We start from the raw sequence: 27,152 nt of genomic DNA on the forward strand, positions 1-27,152 counted from the left end.
GCTCCACTGACAGATTTGGATTGGACTTTATATCAAGATGCCTTGGTGCTAATCAGTTAGTCAGTAGATCTACACAACCCTTGTATTTACTACTTAAATGTTCACATTCATCCAAAAGCAATGAACGGACTTGAACTGAGCCAAAAATAGATAGATAGATAGATATCAGATGGAATTATTTTTATTTATTTGAATGAATATATTATGTTTCCTATTGGTTTTTGAGTTTTATGAGGGCAAAGTAAATGAAGGCTTTTGAAGTCCAACCTTGCATATGAAGCGTGAGCAAGAGAAGGAAAATTGTTTCCTTCACCTTCATCAAAGCCATACCCAGCACTTTAGTCAAAGTACCATTTTCAAAGAACACCATTCTCTGGTGTGAGCAGCATTTGCAAAAAAAGATTGTTTGTATGGCCATTTCCTGCAGAAATATTTCGGAAGCTGAAAAGCAAATTGATGTTGAGTCGGTATTAGTATAAATTGGAAGTGTTAATTGCAGTTACAAGCACCACTGGTGAAAACAAGTATTTGAGTGCAAGAGGGAAATTGACACTTTTTTGTCAGATCATAAGTGAATTAATGTTTCACAGGGTGCTTATTTGGAGCAAAGTCATTTCAGCATATTGCTAAAATGGAATTTCATCACCTTTTTAATTTAACATCTTGTTCCACAGAGAAAATTGGCGACAGCTTCTTATGCTTACTAATGATTAGATTCAGTGATATTAAAAATATCACTCGTCTAGAAATCTCCCCTGTAAAACAGAACCCAGTATTATAATGATATATCTATATATTAAACAGGTACTTATTAAGTATGGTCTTCAGGTTTTGATTTGCACAGATATTTGGGAAATGCTGTATGTTACATTTTGAAACACAATATTAAAAATCTATGGTTGCCAGCACATCGATCTTCACTCTATTTTCTCATTTGTAGGTATCTCTACTTCAGTAAATTCTTAAATCCTGCTGCAAGATGGTGCTAGAGAATCACACTAATCAGCCAAGGAGTTGTTAATAACAATTTACTTGTACAATACAGCAATATCTTTCCTTAGTCATCACAATCCTGCTGGGGAGCGACAAGTCATATTATGAAAGTAAACCAGATCCCATCCGGCGCGGAGCTGATTGGTCCTACTCTGTTGCATTCGTTCTGCTTTTGGCTATTGTTGAGGCTCTTCAAGTTGTCCCTTTGGTTGTTTTGGTGTCAATCATGAAACGTCAGAGCACCCAGTAACTAGATTTGGACAGAGCCCCTTGCACACAAAAGAGAGCGGCATCTTCAAGATTATGATCAGCATCCTCTTGTGCAAATATAATGCAGTATCAGTCGAGATGTAAAAGCTGAATGGAAGAAAAGTGAACATCCTGAAGTGCAATGTTCTTCTTAAGTCGTAATGAAAAGTGGAGAAGCCATGATATAGAAATATCTAAGCTTGGCAGGTAATCAATATAATTTTAAAATCATATTTAGGAAGTACAGATTTGATATCAACATATGTTGGTTAAATGCAAACAGAGATGTACCAAGACATACTGTATGCAGGGAAGTATGTCATATTCTGAAGTAAAACAAATCGCATTCAGCAATGTGCTTCTTCCTATTGCTGTGTAGTCAGTTGTCTTTTTCATGATCATTGCTTGATTAGCTATTTATGTGACAATTTGCTACCTATTTAAAACTTGAATCATTACTGTACCATCATTACTTGGTTTGGTTGAGCTGACAGACTTCTGGATGTTGATTTACTCTCACTCAGTAAATTCAGTAGATAATGTAGAATAAATGACACCCAAGGGGTGGAATGCTAGTTTGCTGCACATGCTTTGCTTTAACATCAGGAGTATGTTAAAAATATCAGAGCACTATCTGAAATAAAACTGTGTTTCTCTAATGTACGGAGCTACTATTCCTTTCTTAATTAGCATTTACTGCTACTTGCTCAGTCCTGCTGAGGCCAAAATAGCTTTCAGTCAATTCAATCGGTCCTGAAGAGAATTCTGATGGGCATGAGAAGGTTGGTATAAATCCTGAGTCTTTCTTTAACAACTTAAATTAACATCCTTCATTCTTCAGTCAATTTTGTTATTTTACTCAGTTCATATTTTAAAGTATGTGATTATAATATGCGTTTGCTTCATCCTTTTAAAAAGTATTATATACAAATTTCCTTTCTTAATACTATTTAAAATTTGCAAACCAGAAAATATATTTTATGTATTCATATGTAACAGAATGAAGCATACTACATATTATCTTGAGTCCACAATTGAGCAAGGTCCACATCCACATACAGTATAAAGGTATCACTAAATCATATATATTTCAATGGGTGAGAACTTTGAGCACAATATGCACTGAATCACAACAATAAGTAGGATGGGCTTCCATATTGGCACAGTATATGCACAAAAACAAACTTTTTTAGATAGTGACAAGCCATTGAACTACCTTCATTTTTAAACCTGCACAGAAAATTTTGTAAATAGTGATCTGTGTTAAGCTACAATTCAGCATTTGTTAGTTGTCCTTCAGTACCTTTCAAAACAAAGTTTTATTATTTGAAACTTAGCATTTATGGGCTATTCATTATTGATATTGATCTTATTAATTTTCAAATGGCCACGCCAGTTCAGAATACAAAGAATATCTTGCAATTACAGTTGCATCCCTTTCGAACTGTTTAATATGCTCAACGGTAATGCTCAGTGTTGGCTGTCTGATTTCCTTGCTGCGCTCTATGCCCCTTCGTTCATCCTCATAATCATACAGAAACAATTAAAATCAAGATTCATAGGGAATTTTTATCTAACAGAAAATTTGAGGTCAATTATATTATATTCATAATGCCAATGTATGTGAGCAAAATCGGCTCAGCAGCCACCGGATCAAATATGAGATCATGTATCAATTGCACGTTGTATCTGTGAACTGAACTATTGATAACCTTGTAGACTATTAACAGAATATATGATAGTGGTACTCATAAGTAATCATATTTGTAAAATATAGCACTTTTTAGTATCCTAATGATGGCACTAAGATAAATCAGCATTTTAAAAGCTATTGGCTCAGATTGTTTCAATATTTCCTTTGAATAGGACCAACCAATTTTCTATTCTAATTGTGTAAGAGCCAGACCAGCAGTCAAATGGTTTGAAAAGCACACCTGACCCAACTGCAGATGGTCATTAATCCTTTGCTTTTGAAATGAAACTTGCCATTTTTGACCTTGAGAAACCCTGTGTCGTTGCAACTTAAATGAACACAAGATGACTACCCACCTGTTGAAGCCCAGCAAGGCATTCACGTTTTTAAAAAAGCATAGTAAGAAATGGTCGAGTGAAAAAGGAAACACTGCAGCACGTGCTTCTTTGGGTGGGGACAGAGACAGTTAAGTTTAAAGAAGGCAGAAAACGGACAATTCATGGATCATAAAAAGTGAGTGCTGGGTTATAATAATCATAAATTAAAAGATAGCAGAAATGGCTGGCTAATCTGAAAAATAGACATGTTCAATTGCAGAAAAGATAACTGGCTGTTGTATATAGAATGAATTGAGCAGTCTTTTAAAACAAATGAAATAGCCAATCAGGAACAAGTGTCAGATTTGCTGAATGCATTGGGTTTAAAGACAATTTGCTTAGAAGTTTAACTGCTTCAACCAAACCAGGTGAAATGTGCTTTGCTGATATCATTTAGAGCCAAAGCCATTGTTGATTGCAGAACACTTTAGGTTTCAAAAGCAGAATCAAAAGGAAGCATAGATGGCTGAATTGAAGACATTGTCTGAGCATTGTCAGTTCCTTAATGGGTTTTAAAATGCATTAAGAGATCATTTAGTTTGTGGAATCTTACAAGAAAGCAATAAAAACAGCTCCTAACTGAAGCACAACTTGCATTTTAAAGAAGCCACTGAAATTACTATCTTAATGGAAACAGAAGGGAGAGACTCTACTGAGTTGCAGTCAGGAATGTAAGCGAGTGTGAACAAAATTGCAGTGTCTAAGCAGAAGCCGGGCTGGTCAAACAAATTGAGTTAGTGTTGTGGCAGGGGCTCACGTACACCAGACCAACGCAGGTTTAAAGGTAAAACTTGCAGAAAGTGCAACAAAGTAGGACACATACAAAAAGCATGTCAGGCAGACAAAAAAGGAAGGACTGCACAGGGAAGAAAAAAAGAAAAATATTCAGGTTGCAGTTTCAAAGAGAGCACTAATCAGCATGCTATTGATGAAAAATCAGATAATGATGAGAGTGACACAAGACTGAGTAGCCTTAAAATTTACCAGGTGAAAATAAACATGAGACAAGCAATATGGTTTACAACAGGAGTAAACGGCAAATTAATTAACATGGAATTGTACACTGGCTTGGCTATTTCTATCATTCCTCAAAATGAATTTGCCCAGCATTTCTAAGATCCTGAACTGAAGTCTGCGGATATCCAGTATAGAAGTTATACTGGAGTAAAGACAACTTCAGTGGAAATAACATTAGTAAACAATGGAATGCAACAATCAACAAGACACATCAGGCTTGCATATGGTAAAAACAGGAGGGCCAGCATTGTGGGGATGTAAGTAAGTGGCTAAGAAACTACAACTTTTTTGGAGATCCATCCACCATTTGCAAGCCACATCCCTTGCAACTGAGTCAAATGAAAGCAAATTAAAGAAGATACTAGATGATGCCAAAACAGTGATCAAGGGTGGCATTGGAACCTCAAATGTATCAAGGGTGAAATCATGTTAAATGAAAATGCCACACCTAAGTTTTATAAAGGCCATCCGGTTCCTTATACCATCTGTGATAAAGTAGCCAGTGAGCTAGATTGCATGGAGGCTGAAGGAATTCTTTCCAAGGTTGAGTGGAGCCCATGGGCAATGCCAGTGGTCAGGGGTAGTCAAGAGGAATTTGTTCGCCAGGATCTGTGCTGATTGTAAGGTCACCATCAATCCTGTACTGAAGATACAGTAGATCAATATCATCTTCCCAGAATAGAGGATATCTTTGCAAAACTTCCTTGAGGGAAACACTTCAGCAAAGAGGACAGCTGAGGCCTACCTACGAATGGAGATGGAAGAAGAATCCAAAGTGTATTTCAACATAAAAGCTTACAAAAGGCTTCATTGCTATAAAAGGCTTATTTTTGGAGTAGCATCTGCACATGCTCTCTGGCAGAAAGCTGTGGACCAGGTGCTGCAAGGCTGCCCAGGCACTCAATGTTAGCTGGATGACGTCATTGTTACTGGTAAGGATGACAAGGAACATCTCCAAAATCTCAAGATAGTTTAAAAAAAGATTTGAAGATTATGGGCTCAGAGCACAATGTGGAAAGTGTGAATTCTTTAAACTAAGTACCACTTACTGTGGTCACACCATTGACGCACAAGATTGCTGAGAAAATTGAAGCAGTGGCAGACGCCCCATGGCCAAAGGATATGTCATAGTTGTGGTCCTTTTTAGAATTTGTCAATTACCATAATAAGTTTCTGCCAAACCTGTCTGCTGTGCTCCACCCTTTGAACTCATTACTACAGATCAGGAAGAAATTGCAATAGACTAAGCACTGTGCGATGGCTTTTCAAAAGACAAAGGAAATGATGGTGATGTCAGACACTGTACTCACATATTATAATCTACATCACCTAGTGAAGCCTGCTTGTGACACCTTGCCTTATGGTATAGGTGTCGTCATGTCACGTGTTATGGGTAATGGAAATGAATACCCATATCCTTTGCATCACTTTTCCTTACTACTGCAGAGAAAAATTACAAACACATTGATAGAGAGGCCCGAATCTGGTTTGTGGTGTTAAACGTTTCAACTGGTACTTGAGTGGGAGAGAATTCACCCTCGTTACTGTTTATCAACCACTGGTGTCCATTTTCAGTCCACAGAAGCTCGTTCCATTATCAGCAGCAACTCAAATGTAGAGATGGACTCTGTTTCTTGGACACCACAATTACAAAATCAAATTCAAGAGGACAACTAATCATGGAAACACTATGGAATGTTCTGTTTACTCTTGGAAAAGGAAATAGTTGAAAATCTACAAAAGAGGACACTCTGAATGTATTGTCCCTAAGTCTCCCTAATATGCAGGGATGATCCAAAGGGAAACCAGAAAAGACCCCACGATGTTTCAGGTCTATATGACCACTCAAAATGGCTGGTTAGAGCAGCAGAACTTCCAGTGCCCCCATTTTTACCAGCAGCAGGATGAACTTGCTCTTGATGTAAGTTGCCTTATGTGTGGATTGAGAGTTGTATCATGCAAGCTGAGAGCTGAAGTGTTGGAGGGGCTACATGAAAGTCATCTAGACTTGTCAAAATGAAAGTGTGGCTCGAAGTTTTGTCTGGTGGCCTGGGATAGATCAGCAGATCAAACAGCTTGCCGTACACTGTTTAAGACACCAGCATGAACAGAAGATGTCAAAAGCAATGCCTCTTGATCCCTGGCAGAGGACTCATGTGGATTTTTCCAGACCATTCATGGGCAAATTTCTTTACAGTAGTGGATGCAACTGCAAAGTGGCCAGAAGGGTTCCCAATAGCCTCCACTACAGCCTCGCACACTGTTGATGTGTTGGAGAATTCTTCTCAAGGACTGGTGTTCCAGAACACTTAGTCAGTGACAATGAACCACAGTTTGTTATGGAACAGTTTCAGTCATTCCTGGAAATGAATAGAAAATACAAATTACATCTACACTGTACCACCCAATTCTAAATGACTTGTCCAGAGTCACTGCGAACGCTACACTGATATTGAATTCGAAGCTCACCAGTCTCCTCACTGTATATCGCAATGCAGCAATCTCCACAAACAACAACTCACCTACTATGCTGTTCCCGAGTCGTCCCTTGTGCTCATGCTTGGATCTCCTCAACCCCAGTCTCAGAAGGAGTATGCAGACAAACAGCTGAGACAAAATAAGGGCTCTACAAACAAGGAAGTTTGATGTTTCAAGCATTCCTGGTGAGGGACTACAGAGATGATCAAAAGAGGGTACTTGGAAAGATTAAGGACAGAAATGGACCACTCTTCTACGCAGTGGAGATTGTATCTGATGTCATTTGGTGATCAGTTGAGGAGAGCAGAGTCAATTGATAGAGTAGAAAAGGGTGTAGAACGTCAGAAGAATGTCCTGCAGTCCCAGTGTCAACTCCTACATCCACCATGGAGAAAGCACCAGAAACTGAACTTGTTTCACAGCCACAAGTCTCACCTGCCAAGCAGAGTAACCCCACTTGCCTGGAAAGACACTGTCCCACGAGAGCAAGAAAGCCTCCACATTGATTAAATCTTCAGGCCTGAATGGGACAATATGATATTTACTATGCTATGGATGCCTATGTAGTAGTTGTATTATATAGTATAATGTGTATGTGTATATCTCATATACATATATAGATATACAGTTCTTATAAAAGGTATTCACCTCCCTTGGAAGTTTTCATGTTTTATTGTTTTACAACATTGAATCACAGTGGACTTAATTTGGCTTTTTTGACACTGTTCTACAGAAAAACATTCTTTCGTGTCAAAGTGAAAACAGATTTCTACAAAGTAATCTAAATGAATTACAAATATAAAATACAAAATAATATATATAGTATGTGAATGGCATACGTTATCACACTACCAAGTGATTTGCACAGGCCTTGCTAAAATAAAAGATGAAGCTAAGACATGTTATTCCCAGCTCCGTGTTTATGTTTTCAGTTAGTTTTATGTTTTGCAGTTATTCTCTGATTCAAATGGGAAAGGTGAAAAACCTTTAGAGCATTAACGTCACACAGAAAGGTTCTGGAAACCATTGGAAGGAAGAACATTGCAGAGAAATCTAGAAAACTGATGACTGAATTCTAGTTACCAGCTGCCACTGTTCCTATTTCTCATCCTGTCAGAGAGTGGCTTCACTGGTTTCCCCTTTACTCCGCGTCAAGCCCCACACCAGACTAACACTCAGATATGGGACTGAGGGATTTCTGCATTGCCGTTCTATCTTTCAGATGAGATGTTAAATGGATTGGTCTGCTCCCACAGGATATAGATAAGCTCCAATGGCATTATTTGAAAAGAAAATCTAAGAGTTATTCCTCATGTTCAGGACAAAAATATTTATCTCTGCAATCAGAATGAAAAAATGGATTATCAGTTTGAAATGAAATTGATGTAATGGGAATGTGTTTTGTATAAATTGGCTGCCACATTTTAAATATTAGGATAGTAACTGCTTTTCTAAAACACATCACTCAGTGTAAAAGAACCATATGAATGCATGTCTGCATCTTTCTCTCATTAATTGTTAACAATGGAAACTTGGAAGTAAGTACTTCCTTTGTAAATGTTTTTTTCTGTCTGTGGGGTGCTAAGGAATACACTGTGGGGAGTGATAGTGCTATATAGTTCAGTAACTTTAAAAGAGGAATTCAATATACAAATGTTACAGTTAATCATTCCCCTCGTAGGACATTGCTGCAAGAGTTGCTAAAGGTAGTATCCTCTGCCTAAATACCTTTAGCTGCCTCACTGGTGGCCTTCCTCTTAGCAAAACATCAGGCATGGGGAGGTACATCGAAGAATGAATGAAGAAAGATCGGGAGAATGGGACTAAAGGTAAAGATTTTTTTCCAGGAGTTGAACTAAGTGAGCTTCTGTGCTGTAAATATGGAATGATACTTGATGTGAAGTTGAGTGGGAACCTCGCTACTCCAGCGATATGCAATCTTAACTTCTTATACTGTCTGTGTTCCCCTTGTGACTGCATGGGTTTTCCCTAGAGGCTGCACTTTCCTCCCACATTCCAAATCCATGTAGGTCAGTAACTCAGTTGGTTACTGTAAAATACCACTGTGCTACTGGAGCTCAACTCATTCCGGCAAGCAGAGAATATTCCAATGTACCTCTGACTTGTGTCTTGCAGAAAGAGCCGAGCTTTGGGGTCAACCCAAGAACTATTTGCTATAGGTAGCACAGCCACAGTACTGATGAGTTTATTGCCATTGTGACCCCCTGGTGGGCCTCTGTGATTGGAATGTCAGTGAATTTTGAGGGTAGGTGGACAGGTTTTCTTTCATTGGGAATTCAATGCCCAGCAGTTTTGTGTTGTAAATGTTACCTGTCCATATAGGCTACACGGCATCCGTTAGTCTCGTGAGACCATGGATTTGCGCCTTGGAAGGTTTCCAGGGTGCAGGCTTGGGCAGGGTTGTATGAGAGACCGGCAGTTGCCCAAGCTATAAGCCTTCCCCTCTCCACGCCACCGATGTTGTCCAAGGGAAGGGCACTAGGACCCAAGCAGCTTGGCACCGGTGACGTCGCAGAGCAATGTGTTGTTAAGTACCTTGCTCAAGGACACAAACACGCTGCCTCAGCTGAGGCTCGAACCAGTGACCTTTAGGTTACTAGGCCACTAGGCCACACGCCATGCCTTCATGTTATCTGCGATTGTTGTTCACTTCAATTGCTTGCATGACTTATCTTTTTTTTCTTCCTCTTGCGCATCAAGTGTTGGGTCTTTTATTTTTATTTTTTATTATTTTTCTTTTAATTTTTTTTGGGTTTCTTTGTGGCTACCTGTGAGCAAGCAAATCTCAAGGTTGTATAATTTAAACATTCTTTGATAATAAAAGTGCTTGAATCCTTGAACTGTTATCTAAGTCTTGCCTGCAGCCACAGAATGAATCATTTTCCAAGGAATTACCGGTACCAATGGAACTGAACAAGGTGCAATCATCAGTGTAGTTCCCCATGTCTGATGTTATGCTAAGAGGCAGATCACCAGCAAGACAGCTGAAGGCATTTGGGCAGAGGATATTAGCTTGAGCAACTCTTGCGGCGATGTCCTACAAAGGGGATGATTAACTGTAACATTTGTAATCATTATCCTTTGCTAATAATCGGATTACTTACCCCTTCATGCCATCTTCTGGTAAGATGACAGCGTACGTTCGCAGCAGCCTACCCCAGTCCAACCAAAGGTGTAAGTGTTTGTCTTTTATGGCCCTTGTATGATTGGAAGACACTGTGGCATATTAAAAACATCCAGTTCTGTAGGTGTGTCCCATTAGTGAGTTGCTAGGTTGTGGAGGAGCTACACTTGTTGTAGACCGTGGTGTCGCCTGCCACAAGACGGCGTCGGAGTCAGATCCCGGTCTAACAAACTGTGCAAGGAGTTGTCTTGGATATTTTTCTTGTGATCGCAACCCTGTTTGACATCGGTAGTGTAGAATACTGCAAGTCCGGGGTCATCTGTTACACTCAGCCAGGGTAGTGGATGCTGGAAGCGATCTGGCACTGTGTCCATGCTGGGTTGTGGGCTGGCTCCTTCTGCCAATTCTGCCCTTAGGTGTCCACTCGGTGAAGACCAGTTGGATTGCCTTTGTCTGCGGCTGTACCAGTGTGTGATGATTGGGCTGCCGCAGGCTTGCTCTTGTCGACAACATCCCATGCATCATCAATCTACAGCATATGACTCTCAGGGACCTGGGCTATATTATTATATTTTTGTGTGACTGTGTGTTTATTGCTTTCACAATTATACGTGCTTTGTGCTGTGTATGGCTGTTGGTACTGCGTTTTGTACCCGGCCCCAGGGTAACGCTCTTTCATTTGGCTGTATTCGTGGGTATTTGTAGATGGTTGAATGACAATTAGACAAACTTGAACTTCACCATGGCCTCCTGATGCCACACTTGTTGCCTTGATGTCAAGAGCAGATGCTCTCATCTCCACTCTAGACTCAGCTCTTTGTTTCAAATTTCAACAAAGCCTATGACACTTGGGTATTTTCTCTTAGGAAACATTGGTGCCTGAACAATGCTGCAGTTATATCCAGAGTATACAGTCCTTTGGAGTCCTCAAGCACAAAATGCCCCATCCTACTTGTTTGGCAGAAAAGAAGCAAGTGACAATTAAAATTGCCTGGATTAATTTCACACATAGAATTGAGAGAGGCCAAATATTTGCAATCTGAATCCTTTCTGAGACCTGATGGCAGAATTGCATTCCAAATTTATTTTATATTCAGGTTGTCAGACAGCATTTATGGGACAAATTGTCGACCCCATATTACAATTTTTAATTCCTCTATAGCTAGACTCATTGCATTATCAAATGTAAATGTAATTTCAGCTGGATAATCAGAATGTGAAAATGCCTAATATACACAAAAACAATCTGATAACCTCTAAACTTGACAAAATCTGTTTTTGCAAAGACACCAGATGACCCATTGTGGGTACCAAACCCACCTAGTTTGCCAGAAACATTACATGATTCATTTATCTTTCAACCTAAAATTTAAATGAACTGCATTGTAGGTGTATCGGATAATGTGAGACATCGTTGAAGGTCAAAAGATGAAATGTACAACTCAGGATAAATTAGAGTAATTAAAAAGAGCCAGTCTTGCACTGAGAAGTAAAATAATATAGAAATGCTGAATTTCAATCTCCATCATGTCCTTAGGTGACTAGAACTTTACAGATTAAATAATTCTACAGAGACCTATTGAATGAAAAAGTCAGAAGTCAAAAAGTCTTTGTATACCATTGTTTTAAAAACTAATAATGATTTTAAGCTTCGGGCAGAGAATCCTATGTTATGATGGATTATCTGGAGGCAAACTATCCAAACAAGATGTTTGAAAGCACAAACCATACAGTGCGTGATTTACTGTGGGCTTGATTTTTTGGGACTAAACCAATACAAATAAACGTGGCTTTGTAAGTGATAACTTCTGCTGCCTCTCCCCAGTTTTCAAGCACTGTAAGTACAAGGGACTAACAGACGATTATCATGTTAATTATGGAAATCATGCTCAAGGTGAAGAAAAGCAGATATTTGGAATTATACTACACTAGGTGTGAGCTTTGGATTTCCAACATATGCAGATTTACTTGTGTTTGTTATACTACACTAAACTAGTTTATAATTAATTTGTCTTTCTAATTTTTAAATTACAGATTTAAAGGACCATAGTTAGAATGCTAACAAGAAGTATTTGAAAACCAATAAAAACAGAAGTCTTGAATAAAAAATGTATGCTGTAAAATGTGAACTTCTCAGTTTTAATTGATAATGTTCTGGAATTGACCTTCTACATTGGTTTAATGATGTAGGAGAATTCACATTGGGATTATTTGCTGAGGGTTGGAAACAAAATCAGTCCTTCCTCTGCCCTATATCATGAACAGGCTCTGACATTAATCACGGGAGCTAGTGTTAACTCCCAAGGTGGGAATAGGTTTCAGTGAGCAGACAGCCAGAACTCACCGAACCAACAGTGAGATGGTCTAACCTATTTGAACAGCTGGGGCTTAAAAAGCACTCTGTAAGAGATTCCCTGCCTGAACCCAGCCTGATTAAGTGAATAGAATTTCAGGTTACAAGGACCATCACAAATGACTGAAGGGACAGAGACAAATAAAATCAATAGATGTTCGTAGGTTTATTCGCTAATGTAAATTACCAGTTACCCCTTTGTGTAGGTAGTGGCCAAAGAATCAAAAGGGAGTTAGGAGAGGGAATAAATTGCATGGCAACAGGGAAAAGGAGAGGGACAATAAAATTGATGGGGTTGTAGGGATCTGATGGGCTGATTGGCCTCCTGCTCTGGAAATATTCAGCTGTTCTGAAAGTATCTGTGGAGCTAGAAGGAGGGTTATCTTTTGAAACAGAAATTTAAACTATGCATGGCAACAAAAAGAAATTGGATAATCTCCTTGTACAGCCTTTCGGATGCTGAGGCTGAATTACAAATTCCCAGGGCTTTCAGCATCTACAGTCTACCTTCTGACAGCTCACTCCCCTATCGGTCGACAAGATCCAGGGTTTAGTACATTGATGGCAATTGTGTATAACCAAATTTATACCTACATTTCTCAAGTGAGCAACAGAATTCAGGTATCCAAACTTCTAGGTTGATTATACCAATACAGAGGCACATATATATTACTTGTAGACATTAGGGAATACAATATTTTTCAAAGCAGCTTGTAGACATCGTATTGAGTGAGTGGGAGCTACATCCATCAAGACGCCTCTCCTAGATACAACATTTTCCATTAGGGATGCCGGGCCATTGGTGTGAATAAGCAGATCCAAATCCCTGAGCTGAAACCAATATAACAATGTACTGGTTCCATAATTTTCATTGCCACAGCTGGCAGGGCATCTATTCATGGGCGCAATTTTTACAGCAAGCATCAACCCTAATACCTTTATCAGGATGTGTACTTACCTCATATTAGAAATCTTTACTTGAACTGAATTTTATTTGGAGTGTAAGAGAATTTGCAATTGCTTATAAGGAGTATTGTCTCATGTTCTGCACCCTTTAAGAACTCACCTCATCCATTAACAATGCAAGGAAGAATCCATACCTGTTACTGCCTGTATAATAGCCTGGGGCTGTTATAGCCAGTAAACTCTTTCCACATACACTCAGTGGCTGCTTTATTAGGTACCTCCTGTACCTAACAATGTGGCCAGAGAATGTATCTCCGTGGTCTTCTGCTGCTGTAGCCCATCCACTTCAAGATTCAACAAGTTGTGCATTCTGAGATGCACTGCTGCACACCACTGTTGTAACTGCGTGATTATTTGAGTTATTGTCGCCTTCCTGTCAGCTTGAATCTGTCTGGCCATTCTCCTCTAAGCTCTCTCATTAACAAAGGATTTTTGCCCACAGAACTGTCATTCACTGAATGTTTTTGTTTTTTTTCCCGTCATTCCCTGTATACTCTAGAGAATGTTGAGCGTGAAAATCGCAAGAAATCAGCAGTTTCTGACATACTCAAACTACCCCATCTGGCACCAACAATCATTCCACATCAAAATCATTGAGATCACATTTCTTCCCCATTCTGATATTTGATCTCAACAGCAACTGAACACCTTCAGCATGTCTGCATGTCTTTATGAATGGAGTTGCATTAATGGACAGGTGTACAGATGTATCTAATAAAGTGTTTGCTGAGTGTATAAGAAGTAAATGCTTTTCTGTATTTCCAGCTCTCTTGAAATTTCATTATTCTGAAGTCTTTAGAGTGAAATAGCTTTGCCAGTCTCAGCTGATGTTGAGAACTAAGACACCTCAAAAACGATGTCTGTTACATAGTAAGCATGGCAGGATGTTTGGTTTGCAGAGACAAGATGTGACCATCTTATATAAGGTAGCTGTCTGCAACATTAGCAGGCAAACCCCTGGATTGGATGAAGAGTTTTTGACATGAAATATTAACTCTTGTTCCCTTTCCACGGATGCTGCCTGAACAGCTTAAGTGTTTCTAACATTTTCAGTTTTTATTTCAGGCATTAAGTCTGGTTGGTAACAATATTTCTGGAGTTATAGAGAGGAGAGGAACCATTTCAAACAGTACCCTAGTAATGCTATTTAAAATAAAGTAAATCCTTTGATAGGGCAAAGACAAAAAGATTAAGCTTGGCTATTTTAATTTGGTAAATATATCTAAACAGTACTTAATATAATGTATGTGTTTAAATACAATTTTGCAATATGTAATTTGGATATCTAAACCATAGTTACCTCTTGACACTCTTCAATAAAACAGTTTAAATCAGACTGTGACACCAGTTTATGACAACAGAAGAACACATTTAGTAATAAACTAAGACAACCGTGCTGTTCCAAAGAGCACTATATGAGGTCATTCTTACCCTCGGCTATTAGGCTCTATAATGAGTTAACCTATAGCTGGGGAGGTGATGACACCCCCCCTTCTCCTGTTAGACTGTTTGAGGTAACTTAATTTCTATTCTTTCTACTTCTCTTTTAATATTTATATCTGTGCACTTATAATGTTACTGTGACACTATAATTTCCACTGGGATCAATAAAATGTCTATCTATCTATATTGAAGTAATGTTTTGTTGTCTCACTCCTCACTCTTTCATTAATTCCTCTTTGTTAAAAAAAATCACATATTTATATGATATAATCTTAACATCTAATAGAAGATACACATTTTGAATGATGTTCTCCCAAGCAGCGAAGCATAATCCATTCTTTTGAACATACAGTATAATCCCTTGAATATTTTCTCCTCCTCTTACTGAAGTAACTGGTGTAGTCTCTAAGGCAGTGGATATTTTCCAACAGTGATCTTCCTAGGGTCCCACTGCTAGACCTGTGCCAGTGTAAAAGAACTAAAATCTATAAATCTGAATTGAAAGCAGAAACTACTTATTAAAGTCAATCTTCAAGGGCTCCACAGACACTGCCTGCGGCGTATCTCCAGATTCATTGCTTTTATTCTCTTTTGATTGACAACTTATCAAAGTTACTACTAGGCAACTCCATGTACTGTACTTCACTGAGTAAGTACATGATGGAGAATGTGACTGAAAAATTGTAGACTTTGTGTAGACAGTGAAGACATAATTTTCCATTATTTTTTATTTTTCATGAAATGGAATTACACAGTGCATAAAGTTTGGTCTGTGCAATCCAGTTGCTAGGCAAAAAATAGATTACCAACAGCTACCTTATTGTAATGAAGCTAAATAACTTTTATTGGTAATCAATTAATGCAAATAGTGATAAAGTAAAAATGATGTAGTCATAATCCTATTAAAAATCATCTTTTAATGATAGCAATTATTATAGAAGTGTTGGTGTCTTCAGAAGAAATGAAACATGAACAGGGAAAGAATCAGAAGCACAAACCCTGGAAATGATTTTTTCTCACTTGTACTTTCTCTAAAAGCACCTGTTAGAGTAAACTAAAACCAAGTACCATACTATGGAGAGTAATTGAGTAGTTCCAGTCATTTTTGGTGCTGGATTTGGTGGGGTAAGCAGATTGTCCACTTAAAAGGTATCTAAATAAAGAGCATAATAGATTCTGCAGATGCTGGAAATCCAGAGTGACACACAAAATTCTGTGTGTTAAGCAGCATCTACAGAGAGGAATAAACAGTCGATGTTCTGGGCAGAGATCCTTCATTAGGATTTACATGAGCACCTACAGGACTGACGAAGAGTCTCTGCCTGAAATGTTGACTGCTTACTTCTCTCCATAGATGCTGCCTGACCTATTGAATTCCTCCAGCATTTTATATATGTTAATGTAAATTAAGAATGCAGTGTTTTATGCTCCTTGTTTATTTTTGGAACTGTTCAACATCCATCATTTTCTGTGCTTGGGAATTCCAACTTAGGTTGCAGAAGGCTGAAAGCAAACTTGTAAGTATGTAGATGAGACTAGGCAACATCAGACAACCACAGCTTCACCCAGGAATTGATTCTAACACAACTCTCCAGACAAAATTGATAATGGATTACATGACATTGAAAAAAATTGTTACAGAATCCAATTTCTAGGCAATTGGTACACCCCTGCAAATGCCATGATCCAATGATGTTATAGGATTTTCAGATATATCTGTCCCATTGCTTGTGTTGTACATTTCCTCGCTTTTTTCCTGCTTTCCACATTTTGTAAGAAATCATCAACCACAATGACAGTGCCAAGAGGCCAAAGAATTTTTTCCACTTTCCTGATGTGAACATCTCGCACTGCTTTTGAAATTATTAATCTCATTGTCATTCTATTTCAGGAACCTCAGAATCCAGGAACAGAGATTAATTAGAAATAGTCACTTCAGTGGGAGCCTTTTCTCTCTGGTGAGGATGATTGATTAATTATATTTCCAAACTTTGTCTTTAGCTTGGTTTCTAATCTTGTCCTCAAGTAACAATAAACTATAGCACATTTATTAATTTCTGAAGTACAGATTCAGAAGGGGAAAATGGAAGTATTTTAAATTTGGAGTAAATACTCTGTATGTCGAAAGACAAGAATATTTCAAAGTGGTGCTCATCAGCTCTGTCAATACTTAACCAATTGATTTCCTGTTAAATAAAAAAACAGCTGTCAGAGTTCATACTGGTAGAGAGAAAATAAACAATGTACAGTTGAAAGAGAAGTACGACTCTCATCATTGATAATTAGGGAACCTTGGAATTCTGTTATAGAGAGCACATTAGAAAAGAATCACTCAAGGACCTTCAACGTTGAGCCAAGTGGAGATAGACTACAGCATGCCAGCTGATGTTTCACATTAATTTCTGGTGAACATAAATCATCCATTCATATTGAGGCCATGTGCTTTGTACCTTTGTCTGTTCTGCAGAGCTAAACTCGTGCTACCTCCTGCTGTATCTACTAATATTTAGTGAATCATCTGGTTCACATCACTTTTAAGTCACACAGAATGCCAAAATAATTGATTTTTGTCTAGATCCTTGTCATTTGAAATGTATGGTGATGCAAATTTATCAAAACTTTCAGCTTTACTCTGGTAATAATACTTAGTTCATACTCTGGACCTGGGGCGTGGAAAAAACATTGCATTAGAACATTCTCACTGCTGGGCTACAGTAGGCAGCGATGCACAGGAGAGTTAGTGAGGGCAATTATCCAGTTTCATCACCACAGATTTTGCAGTATTTCATCCACAGGGATTTCCTCTATGTACATTACCTCTTCTTTTATGGGAAACTTTGCAATAATACCTGACAAAGGCTTTTCATTCCCTTTCCGCATGAACCAACACACACAAAAAAATGATCATGTTGTGTTAAGATGAAGCAAGAAAATGAATCAATTTGAGATGAGTGGCAATTCTTCAAAATGAGTGAGGAGAGCAGAAAATAGGGGTATAGTGATATCTCTCTTGATGAAATATTGGCAATACAAGAAAGCAAAACTTTAATTTTCAATCATTGCGATCCACCCCAGACTCAGTGTCTGATCCACACCATAGTGTCCACCCCAGGACACTAGAATTCAAGTATGAATGCTTTTGATGGCCACTTTAAAAAGACAAATAGATTTGAGTTTATAAGTGTAATGATTACTCAGTGATGCCCATACCCATTCTGGTCACTCCCCAGATGTTCATGCCCTTCTGGATAGAACAGAACAATCACAAGCATGCGCCTGAAAGAACTGATGGAATATAGGCATAATTTTACACTTCAAAGCTGGGAGATGTGTTTACAACTACAATACCAGCTTTTACTCCTTAACTGGGTGGAGGTCTTCAATTCTCAAGTGCAGACGGAAGTTCTGACTCTGCTTAGATGAATACCAGTCCTGTGTTCCTATGCACTAAGGCTGGTACTGTGAATCATTAATTAACTCAGCCTAGACCTCATTCATTTCAGTGGGAAGAAAGCCATGAATTGACATGTTATTTCTTTTTCATTTGATTTAACTAAATTGTTTCAAATGTACTTAGTTAATGTTAAATATGTTTTTATAGAAATTTTAATGTTTAATAGTCTGTGCATGTTTGAAACATTCAAGCTCAGTAATAGTAAACTTATTGCACTGGAGAGAGAAAAGAGGAGATTCAAAGTTGAAAGTAAATTTCTTATCCAAGTACATATGCTGTATGTCACCAGAGTCATTTTCTTCCAGGCGCTTATAGGAAATTAAAGAAATATTATAGAACTTAAGACAAACTATATATAATAAAGTCTGACAAATGTCCAGCATGCAAAAGTGAACAAATTGTGTCAACCCATTCTCCTGCCTTCTCCCCATAACCTCTGACACCTGACTGGAAAAGAACCTATCAACCTCTGATTTAAAAGTACTCAATGACTTGGCCTCCACAACCAACTGTGACTTTTAGTTCCACAGGTTCACCACCCTTGGCTAAATAAATTTGGTCTAATCTCTGTTCTAAATGGATGTCCCTCTACTCCGAGTCTGTGCCATCTGGTCCTAGACTCATCCATTATAAGAAACATGCTCTCCACATCTTCTCTACCTAGACCTTTCAATATTTGATAGGTTTGAATGAGATTCCCACTCATTCTTCTAAACTCCAATGAGTACAGGCCCAGAGAAATCAAATGCTCTTTATATGTTAACCATTTCATTCTCAGAATCATTCTCATGAACATCCTCTGGATGCTCTCCAATGCCAGCACATCTTTTCCTATATAAGCGGCCCAAAACTGCTCACAGTTCTCCAAATGTGGTCTGACCAATGCCTTATAAAACCTCAGCATCACACGTTGAATGCTACCATTGCATTTGCCTTCCTTACCGCTGACTCAACCTGCAAGTTAACCTTTAGGAAATCCTGCAATAGGACACCCAAGTCTCTGCAGCTCTGATTTTTGAATTTTCTCCCCATTTAGAAAATAGTTTATGCCTTTCATTTCTTCTACCAAAGTGTATGACTGTACCCTTCCCTACACTACATTCCATCTCCACTTCTTTGCCCATTCTCCTAATCTGTCTAAGTCCTTCTGCAGACTCCCTACTTACACAACACTACCAGCCCCTCCAGCTATTTTCCTATATCTGTAAACCTGGCCACAAAGCCTTCAATTCTGTCATCCAAATCATTATTCTGACGCCCTCCGTTGGTTGGGGTTACTAATGCCTCCACAATCTCCTCAGCCACCTCTTACAGAACACTGTGCTGTAGTCCAAATGGTCCAAGTGACTATCGACCTTCAGACCTGTCCATTTCCCAAGCACCTTCTCCTTAGTAATAGCAACTACACTCACTTCTGCCCCTTGACATATTTATGACAATATATTTATGATATATTGTCTCTGTCTTCCACAGTGAAGACTGGTGCTAAATACAGATTAAGTTTGTCTGCCATTTCTTTTATCACTACCTCACCAGCATCATTTTCCAGTGATCTAATATCTAATATCCACTCTCACCTCTCTTTTACTCTTTATATATTTGAAAAAAATATCCTCTTTGATAATATTGGCTTGCTTACCTTCACATTTCATCTTTTCTCTTCATATGTCCTTTTTAGTTTCCTTCTGTTGGTTTTTAAAGCTTCTTTTTGCTATATTATATGCCCTCTCTTTCACTTTTATGCTCTCTTTGACTTCCCTTGTCAGTCATAGTTGCTTCAACCTTTAGAATACTCCTTCAGCTTTAGGAAGTATCTATCCTCTGCTTTCTGAACTGCCCCCACAAACTCCAGAAACTGCTGTGCTACTATCATCCCTGTTAGTGTCCCCTTCCAATCAACTTTGGTCAGTTCCTCTCTCATGCCTCTGTAATTCCCTTTACTCCACTGTAAAAGTGATACAAGTGACTTTAGCTTCTCCTTAAACTGCAGGGTGATTTCTACCATATCATGATCACTAGCATCAACAGTCAAAGTTCAAAGTAAATTTATTATCAAAGTACACATATGTCACCTTATACAACTCTGATATTCATTTTCTTGCAGGCATACAAAATAAATCCAAAATAGAATAACCATAATGGAATCAATGAATTTCGACACCAATTCAGGTGTTCAACCTGTGTGCTAAACAAAATAAACCACAAATACAAAAAGAAATAAATAATAATAAATAAATAAGCAATAAAATATTGACAACATGAGATGAAGAGTCCTTGAAAATGAGTCATGGACTTCTAGGAACATTTCAATGTTGAAGTGAAGTTGATTGAAGTTATCCCCTTTGGTTCAAGAGCCTGATAGTTGAGGAGTAATAACTATTTCTGAATCTGGTGGTGTGAGTCTTGAGGCTCTTGTGCCTTCTTCCTGATGGCAACAAAGAGAAGAAAGCATGTCCTGAGCGGTGGGGGATCCTGATGTTGGAAGCTGCTTCCCCGTGACAATACCTTATGTAGTGGTCGAGGGGGAGGGCTTTACCTATGATGGACTGGGCCATATCCATTACAATTTGTAGTATTTTCTTTTCAAGGGCATTGGTGTTTCCATACCAAGCTGTGATGCAGCCAGTCTATATACTCTCCTCCACACACCTATAGAAGTTTGTCAACATTTTAGATGCCATGCTAAATCTTCACAAATTCCTAAGGAAGTAGAGGCACTACTATGCTTTCTTGGTAAATGCACTGAAGTGTCCTCCAAACTAATAACATCGAGCAATTTAAAGTTGCTGACCCTCTCCACCTCTGATCTTCCAATGAGGACTAGCTCATGGACTTCTACCTTCTTCCTCCTGAAGTCAATAATCAGCTCCTTGGTCTTGCTGACATTGAGTAAAATGTTGTTGCTGTGGCTCCACTCATCCAGATTTTCTATCTCCCTCCTCTATGCTGATTTGTCACCATTTTGATTCGGCCTATGACAGTGGTGTCTTCGGCAAGCTTATAGTATATGAGGAAGCAATATCTGAGCTTCCTCATAAAAGCTTTACTTTCAATTGTGGTTAGCGATGAGAAACTAAATGCTGACACCTAACAGTCATGGGTGAACACTTTGTGATCTAACCCTAACTGGAGTTTAGTGCCTTCTTCAATTGCGCTAATAATGATGCTATCACTGTGGTAGGTAGTATATTCCTCACCATAGGTCCAGAAAAACATCTCCAGATCAGAACGATGTGCAAGTTGGAAGGACATCTGCAGGCGATGAAGTTCCACTTGATGTTGTTCTTCATTGTAGAGATAACATGCTTTTGAGATACTGTCAGAATAGATTATGTGAGTAACTGAAGATTTTGTAAAATATAGATTATATACAATATTGCACAAGTGTGAGGGAATAAATGGTTGGAATGATGAGTGACATGTCACTCAAGTATCTGTTTTGTTCTGGGGGCCGTTGAGCTTCTTCAATGTTGTTGGGAGTAGTACTCATCATGGTCACTTTCCTGAGCTTTGTAGGTGCTGACTTTGGCATTCAGGAAGCGAGTCATTCACCATGGGATGCTCATTCTCTGTTGAACCCCCAGTATTTGTGTCATTGATTTGTACAGCATAAGAACTGGCCCTTTGGCCTACCTCAGGATATGTGCTTGGTCCAGCTGAGTTTCTCGTTAATGGTGTTGGTACTTACATCTTTTCATTAGTGGTGTCAGGCTGAGCTAGTGTTTTGAGGAACAGCTGGGTAGTTACTATCAGCACAGCTGGAGTGGGAGCAGAAAAGCATTGTTATCCCGAGAAAGGACAGTTGATTCATAATTCACAAGGCCATGGTCAATCCTCCCAGGGTAGGGTATTCACCAGTTCAGCAAATCACTGCAGAATGTTATGCATGATGGTAGCCATCCGATCACGGAACACTGGGGTTAAATAACAGGTCAGATTTATAGAGCAGCACTCATGTGCTGAACATGCTTGTGCCACCATGAAGAATGTTACTTCTGCCATCAGGCACCTCATATAAGTTGAATTTCCAAGAGCTAATGTGGAATTCAGCACCATTTCCTCAAGGAAATGGGCTCCAGGTCTGATGTCAGGCTGTGTGCAAAGTTGGAGTTGGATCCGCTCTTGGTCCCAGACATTTTATTGGCTTTGGGTAGATTGGATATGCTCTTAGCATCTCCATGTGTATACGTAACACGACTCTGTTCTTTGGGATTCTGTTAACTGTGCTCCACTTTCCACGAATACTCCAGAATACGTTGACATTATGAAGTATGGCAGTGAATACTTCCTACATATAACACCAGCTTCACAAAACCACACAGCCATGAGTGTCCAGGTTGCTCCATTAATTACGATATCCTCCTACCCTGTGTGTGTGTTGCAGATGAACATCCCAGCAGCAGTATCAAGGAGAGCAACAAAATCTACGTTTCAGATACACTTTAGCTGCTCCCACGGCACTAAGCAATGTGCACTTCAGTTAGATGTGGGTTCAGAGATTTAATTCCCCCGTTTTCAGCCAGATGGAAGTAAACCTGAACCTTCATGGTAGCTTGCAGAAAAGTTGACCTGCCGGGTTTGACCTGCTGATTGGCTGACTGACAGCTGATTTCAGTATTGTTGATCCACTCCAGGGGCATCTGGTGAAAGATTCTGCTGAATTAACGCCATCTGCCTTCCATGGAGATTAAATAAGCAGAGGAGAATTGGTCTGGATAGAATGTGAAAGTAATGAGAAACAGGAGATGTAAGAACAGCTGACACCAATAGCTGTAGCTGGACCAGAATACCTGAGCTTGCCCTTCAACCTCTGGTCTGTTAGCGTCTAATATGTGCGGTGGTCTGGCTGTGCTCCATATCCCACGATGCCACAGAAGAGTTACTGACATCATTAATGACAAATAGGCAGCATTTGATTGTTTATGTTCCTAATTTTAAGTTGCCTTAAAGCCAAGTAATGTTGTATTAATACAAAAGTTATATTGCTGCTGAATTATTAACCTCTCTGGTCTCAGTCATTTGAACCAGCGCCCTTGAAATAAATCAGTCATGGTACTGTGAGCTAAGCTTATCTATTTAGATTTTACGTGCAATCATGACAGCTGCTGGCACTCGTTAATCACTCTAGAAGGTGGTATTCTTGAAGTCGAAGTCCAAATCTGCATATGACATTTACATACCAGTTGAATTACTGCTCTAACATTATGAAGCGGAAACAACTGCAAACCCTGAGTGGAATGACTTATATAATTCAACTAATATTTTTCCAGAAACTATAGAGAACAGAATAATCTATGAGCAAGATGACAGGTGGGTAACTAATTTGATCCAAAGAATAACTCAGGATATATGACTGGGGAAAACACAGGGAGAACATCATCTGAGGTGATTATCCATTTACAGAGGTTTCTGATCTGTCTCATGCCATAATGATGTGTAAGTTAACTAGTACTAGATATGATATAAGCAAAATAAATAACTTGTGTCCTTAAACTCCCCAAGCTAAAAGTGCTATGTGTGACTTCTGTCCTTTTCAATCAGCGCATGTGACTCAATTTACTCACAACCAACACGGTGTTTATTATGCGCATCAACTAAAATGTTTGGCAAACATGTTCATATGAAGGTGAGATATTGTGAATGAAAATTTAGCTATTACCCAAAATGAAATATGTGCGTCAAAGCTGAAAATAAATATTGTCAAGTCTGGAAAAACTCAGTATTTTTCACCAAAGTACCACTACCTTTATGAATAATGTTCAATAAAATTATTTATGTTTGTAGACAAAGCCTACCACAATAATGCAAATCACATCATAACTGTCAGATATCTTTTGACTATTATTTTACCAAATGCATTTGAAGAACGACTGTCTTTAAAAGGAAAGAACTGCATTTAATGGTTGAATTGCTAAAGGCTTCATTAAAATTAAAAATTCCTTGCACACACAATGAATTAATCTTATATTTTTATTGGCAGGATACGTTAATTTGAAACTGGAAGACCAAAGCTGAATAAAAATCACAAAGTGAAAATCATTATTTTGTGAATGTGTTCTCCGAATTGACATAAGATTTTTGTAACTATATTGACTGAATGATGAAAGCAGATAAAATGGAAGAGTCAATGTACAATCACAGTGTAAATATTTCTGAAGTTATCTATGATGGCACCAGGCCTCAATTTGCAGACTTTGATTCATGCCAAGCATCATCACCTGTAATGTTTCTGTTAATTCTCGCATATGGTACAGTAACTATTGTAGGGCTCTTTGGTAATCTCTGCCTTATTTTCATCATAACAAGACAGAAAGAAAATCATAATGTTACTAATATCCTGATTGCAAATCTTTCTGTATCTGATATTCTTATCTGTGTCATGTGTATTCCTTTCACTATTGTCTACACACTGATGGATTACTGGATTTTTGGAGATGTCATGTGCAAAGCAAACTCATTTGTCCAGTGTGTATCTATTACTGTGTCTATACTTTCTTTAGTTCTGATTGCTATTGAAAGACACCAGCTAATTGTAAACCCACGTGGCTGGAAGCCTAGTGTCTCCCATGCTTGTTGGGGGATCGTATTCATCTGGTTCATATCCCTAATAATCTCCTTCCCCTTCATCACATTTCATTTGCTCACAGATGAACCTTTTAGAAATGTCTCTTTGCACTCAGAATTTTACAAAGATAAATTTGTCTGTATTGAGATCTGGCCATCAGAGACAGATAGACTCGTCTTTACAACCTGCCTCCTCGTATTTCAATACTTTGCTCCCTTCTGTTTTATATTTGTTTGCTATCTAAAAATCTTTATATGCCTAAAGAAAAGAAATGGCATGGCGGATAAAATGAGAGAAAATGAAAATCGGATAAATGAAAGCAAAAGGATAAACATGATGCTGGTTTCAATCGTAGTGGCATTTACAGTCTGTTGGTTACCACTGAACATCTTCAATGTTGTCTATGACTGGAATCATGAAGCACTAATGAACTGCCACTATAATCTTGTATTTACCATATGTCATTTATCAGCAATGATATCGACCTGCATTAATCCCATCTTTTATGGATTTCTCAATAAGAATTTTCAGAAGGATTTCAATATGCTAATTCACTGCAAATACCAAGCTACCCAAGAAGAGTATGAAAATATTGGTCTTTCAGCCATTCATACAGATGTATCTAAATGCTCCCTGAAAGTAAACAATTCCTTCCCAAATATCTAAGAGATCGTCCAAATTAATCATATTTTGCAGTCATACTCATATAACTTGTCAAATAATATTGGATTTTTATACAATGAGCATACCTAAGATTCTGAAGCTATCTAAACCAAAAATAACAATAGAATAGGAAGGTGTCAATGGAAGAATTCCTTAAAAAGAACATTTACCCAGCCATAAAGCTAATTATTCTAGCTATTGAATATCCTGCCAGTTACAACTAATTATTCAACCTTGGCCTTTGTAATTACATGCACAGAGATAAAGCTCATATTTTAATTTCTGTCAGATTATTATTACATCCAATATTTTGAATTCAATGAGTTACAAATATATTTATATCCTCATTGCAATTTCCTTAAAAGTTTCAGCATGGCAATAGTTTTCATGTAATACATTATGCTATGTTACCAGTCGTCATTCATACAATTCCTTCAAGATACAAAACATGTCCTTCAAAAGAAAAATGCCTAATTATTCTAGTTTTCTTGCAGTTCTTAGTCTATCTCAAAGAGGGCCAGAGCTTTTATAGATTCAAATTTACCTGTGGGTGATAATCACCAAAAATCAGTTCTTGTTGCTTGGGCCCAAATGGCAGCACTTGGCACTTGCACCTTGCAGTGGTGAGTTCAACCGTGGGCATCCTGGGCTGGATCCAGCGCAATGTCAACCATTGATTAAACTAAATTGCAAGGATAAGGGAAAAGGTGGACATATAGAATTAGGTCACAAAAAATCGAAGGCTCCGTTGAATGTTAGAACAGGATCCACATTCTAGGTAGCCTATCCCTATCTGCATGTATAAAAACTGTGACAAATAATTGAATGGTTAAAAGTTGTATACCCTAAAGACTAAAAATATACAATTAAATATCCTTTAGATTTTCTGGCAGGAATTAGTCTACTTATTTATTTTTGTTGATTTAATGCAATATTTCACAAAGATTATAGATCTAATTTCAATAACATATTCTAGTTTGCTGGATTATTATGATGTATCCCTGTTCATAGTCAATGAACATTGGATAATAACAAAATTTACAGTTTATAGTTAAATCAACCATCTTCTAAACACTTGTGTCCTTTGCTCTGTCATCTTTAATTAAGACAATGATTCTGCTTTTTATATAAAATCAAAGCTATAACTATATAAATATTTATTTTTCTCTCTAAATAGATTCTATGTAATATCAGTGTAAATCTGTTCCATTGATATATTCAAATACCATACACAGGTAAACAACTACATGTTATTTTAACTGTATGCTATCTACTTATTAAGGAATAGTGTACTTACACACAGATATTCTAAAGCATATGTAATCCTGATAATAATTAAATACATTTGGGTTGATTTATATTTCATCCACAAAAAAGAGCAACAATCACTTGAAGTTTAGTGTATTGGTCCAGATGTCCAGAATCTGTTCCCTAATCTCTGAGTTACTTACTTGAAGAAGCTTGATGAGTTTTAAAATTTATAGAATTGATATTTTTGTCTTCAACTGCTTTGTCTTAAATGCCCAGACTTATCAATAGGAATAGCTCTTTAATTGCAATTCAAAAATGTAGAATGCTGGGATCTATAATGAAGGATTTACAGTAAAAACAGAACACCTTGAAAATAATAACAGGACTGAATAGAACCTGTGTGGATTTACAAGGAGAATTATGCTTAACTAACACCTTTGAGAATGTAACTAGTAAAATAGACCATCCGAGACCAATGGCATGCAGTCTATTAGATTTTCAGAAG

At 38.1% G+C, this 27,152-nt stretch overlaps 1 protein-coding gene across 1 annotated transcript; it reads left to right on the forward strand.

The window, feature by feature from the left end:
• Nucleotides 1–1,290: 1,290 nt before the first annotated feature.
• On the forward strand, nucleotides 1,291–25,403 carry LOC140739588 (neuropeptide Y receptor type 6-like). Its single transcript, XM_073067987.1, has 3 exons — nucleotides 1,291–1,449; nucleotides 16,606–16,672; nucleotides 24,149–25,403. The coding sequence occupies exon 3, from the start codon at nucleotides 24,266–24,268 to the stop codon at nucleotides 25,397–25,399; it is 1,134 nt and encodes a 377-aa protein (XP_072924088.1). The 5' UTR covers nucleotides 1,291–1,449; nucleotides 16,606–16,672; nucleotides 24,149–24,265; the 3' UTR covers nucleotides 25,400–25,403.
• The last annotated feature ends 1,749 nt before the right edge of the window (nucleotides 25,404–27,152 follow it).

Source organism: Hemitrygon akajei, chromosome 15 (assembly GCF_048418815.1).
Source record: "Hemitrygon akajei chromosome 15, sHemAka1.3, whole genome shotgun sequence".
In the NCBI taxonomy this organism is placed as follows: domain Eukaryota; kingdom Metazoa; phylum Chordata; class Chondrichthyes; order Myliobatiformes; family Dasyatidae; genus Hemitrygon; species Hemitrygon akajei.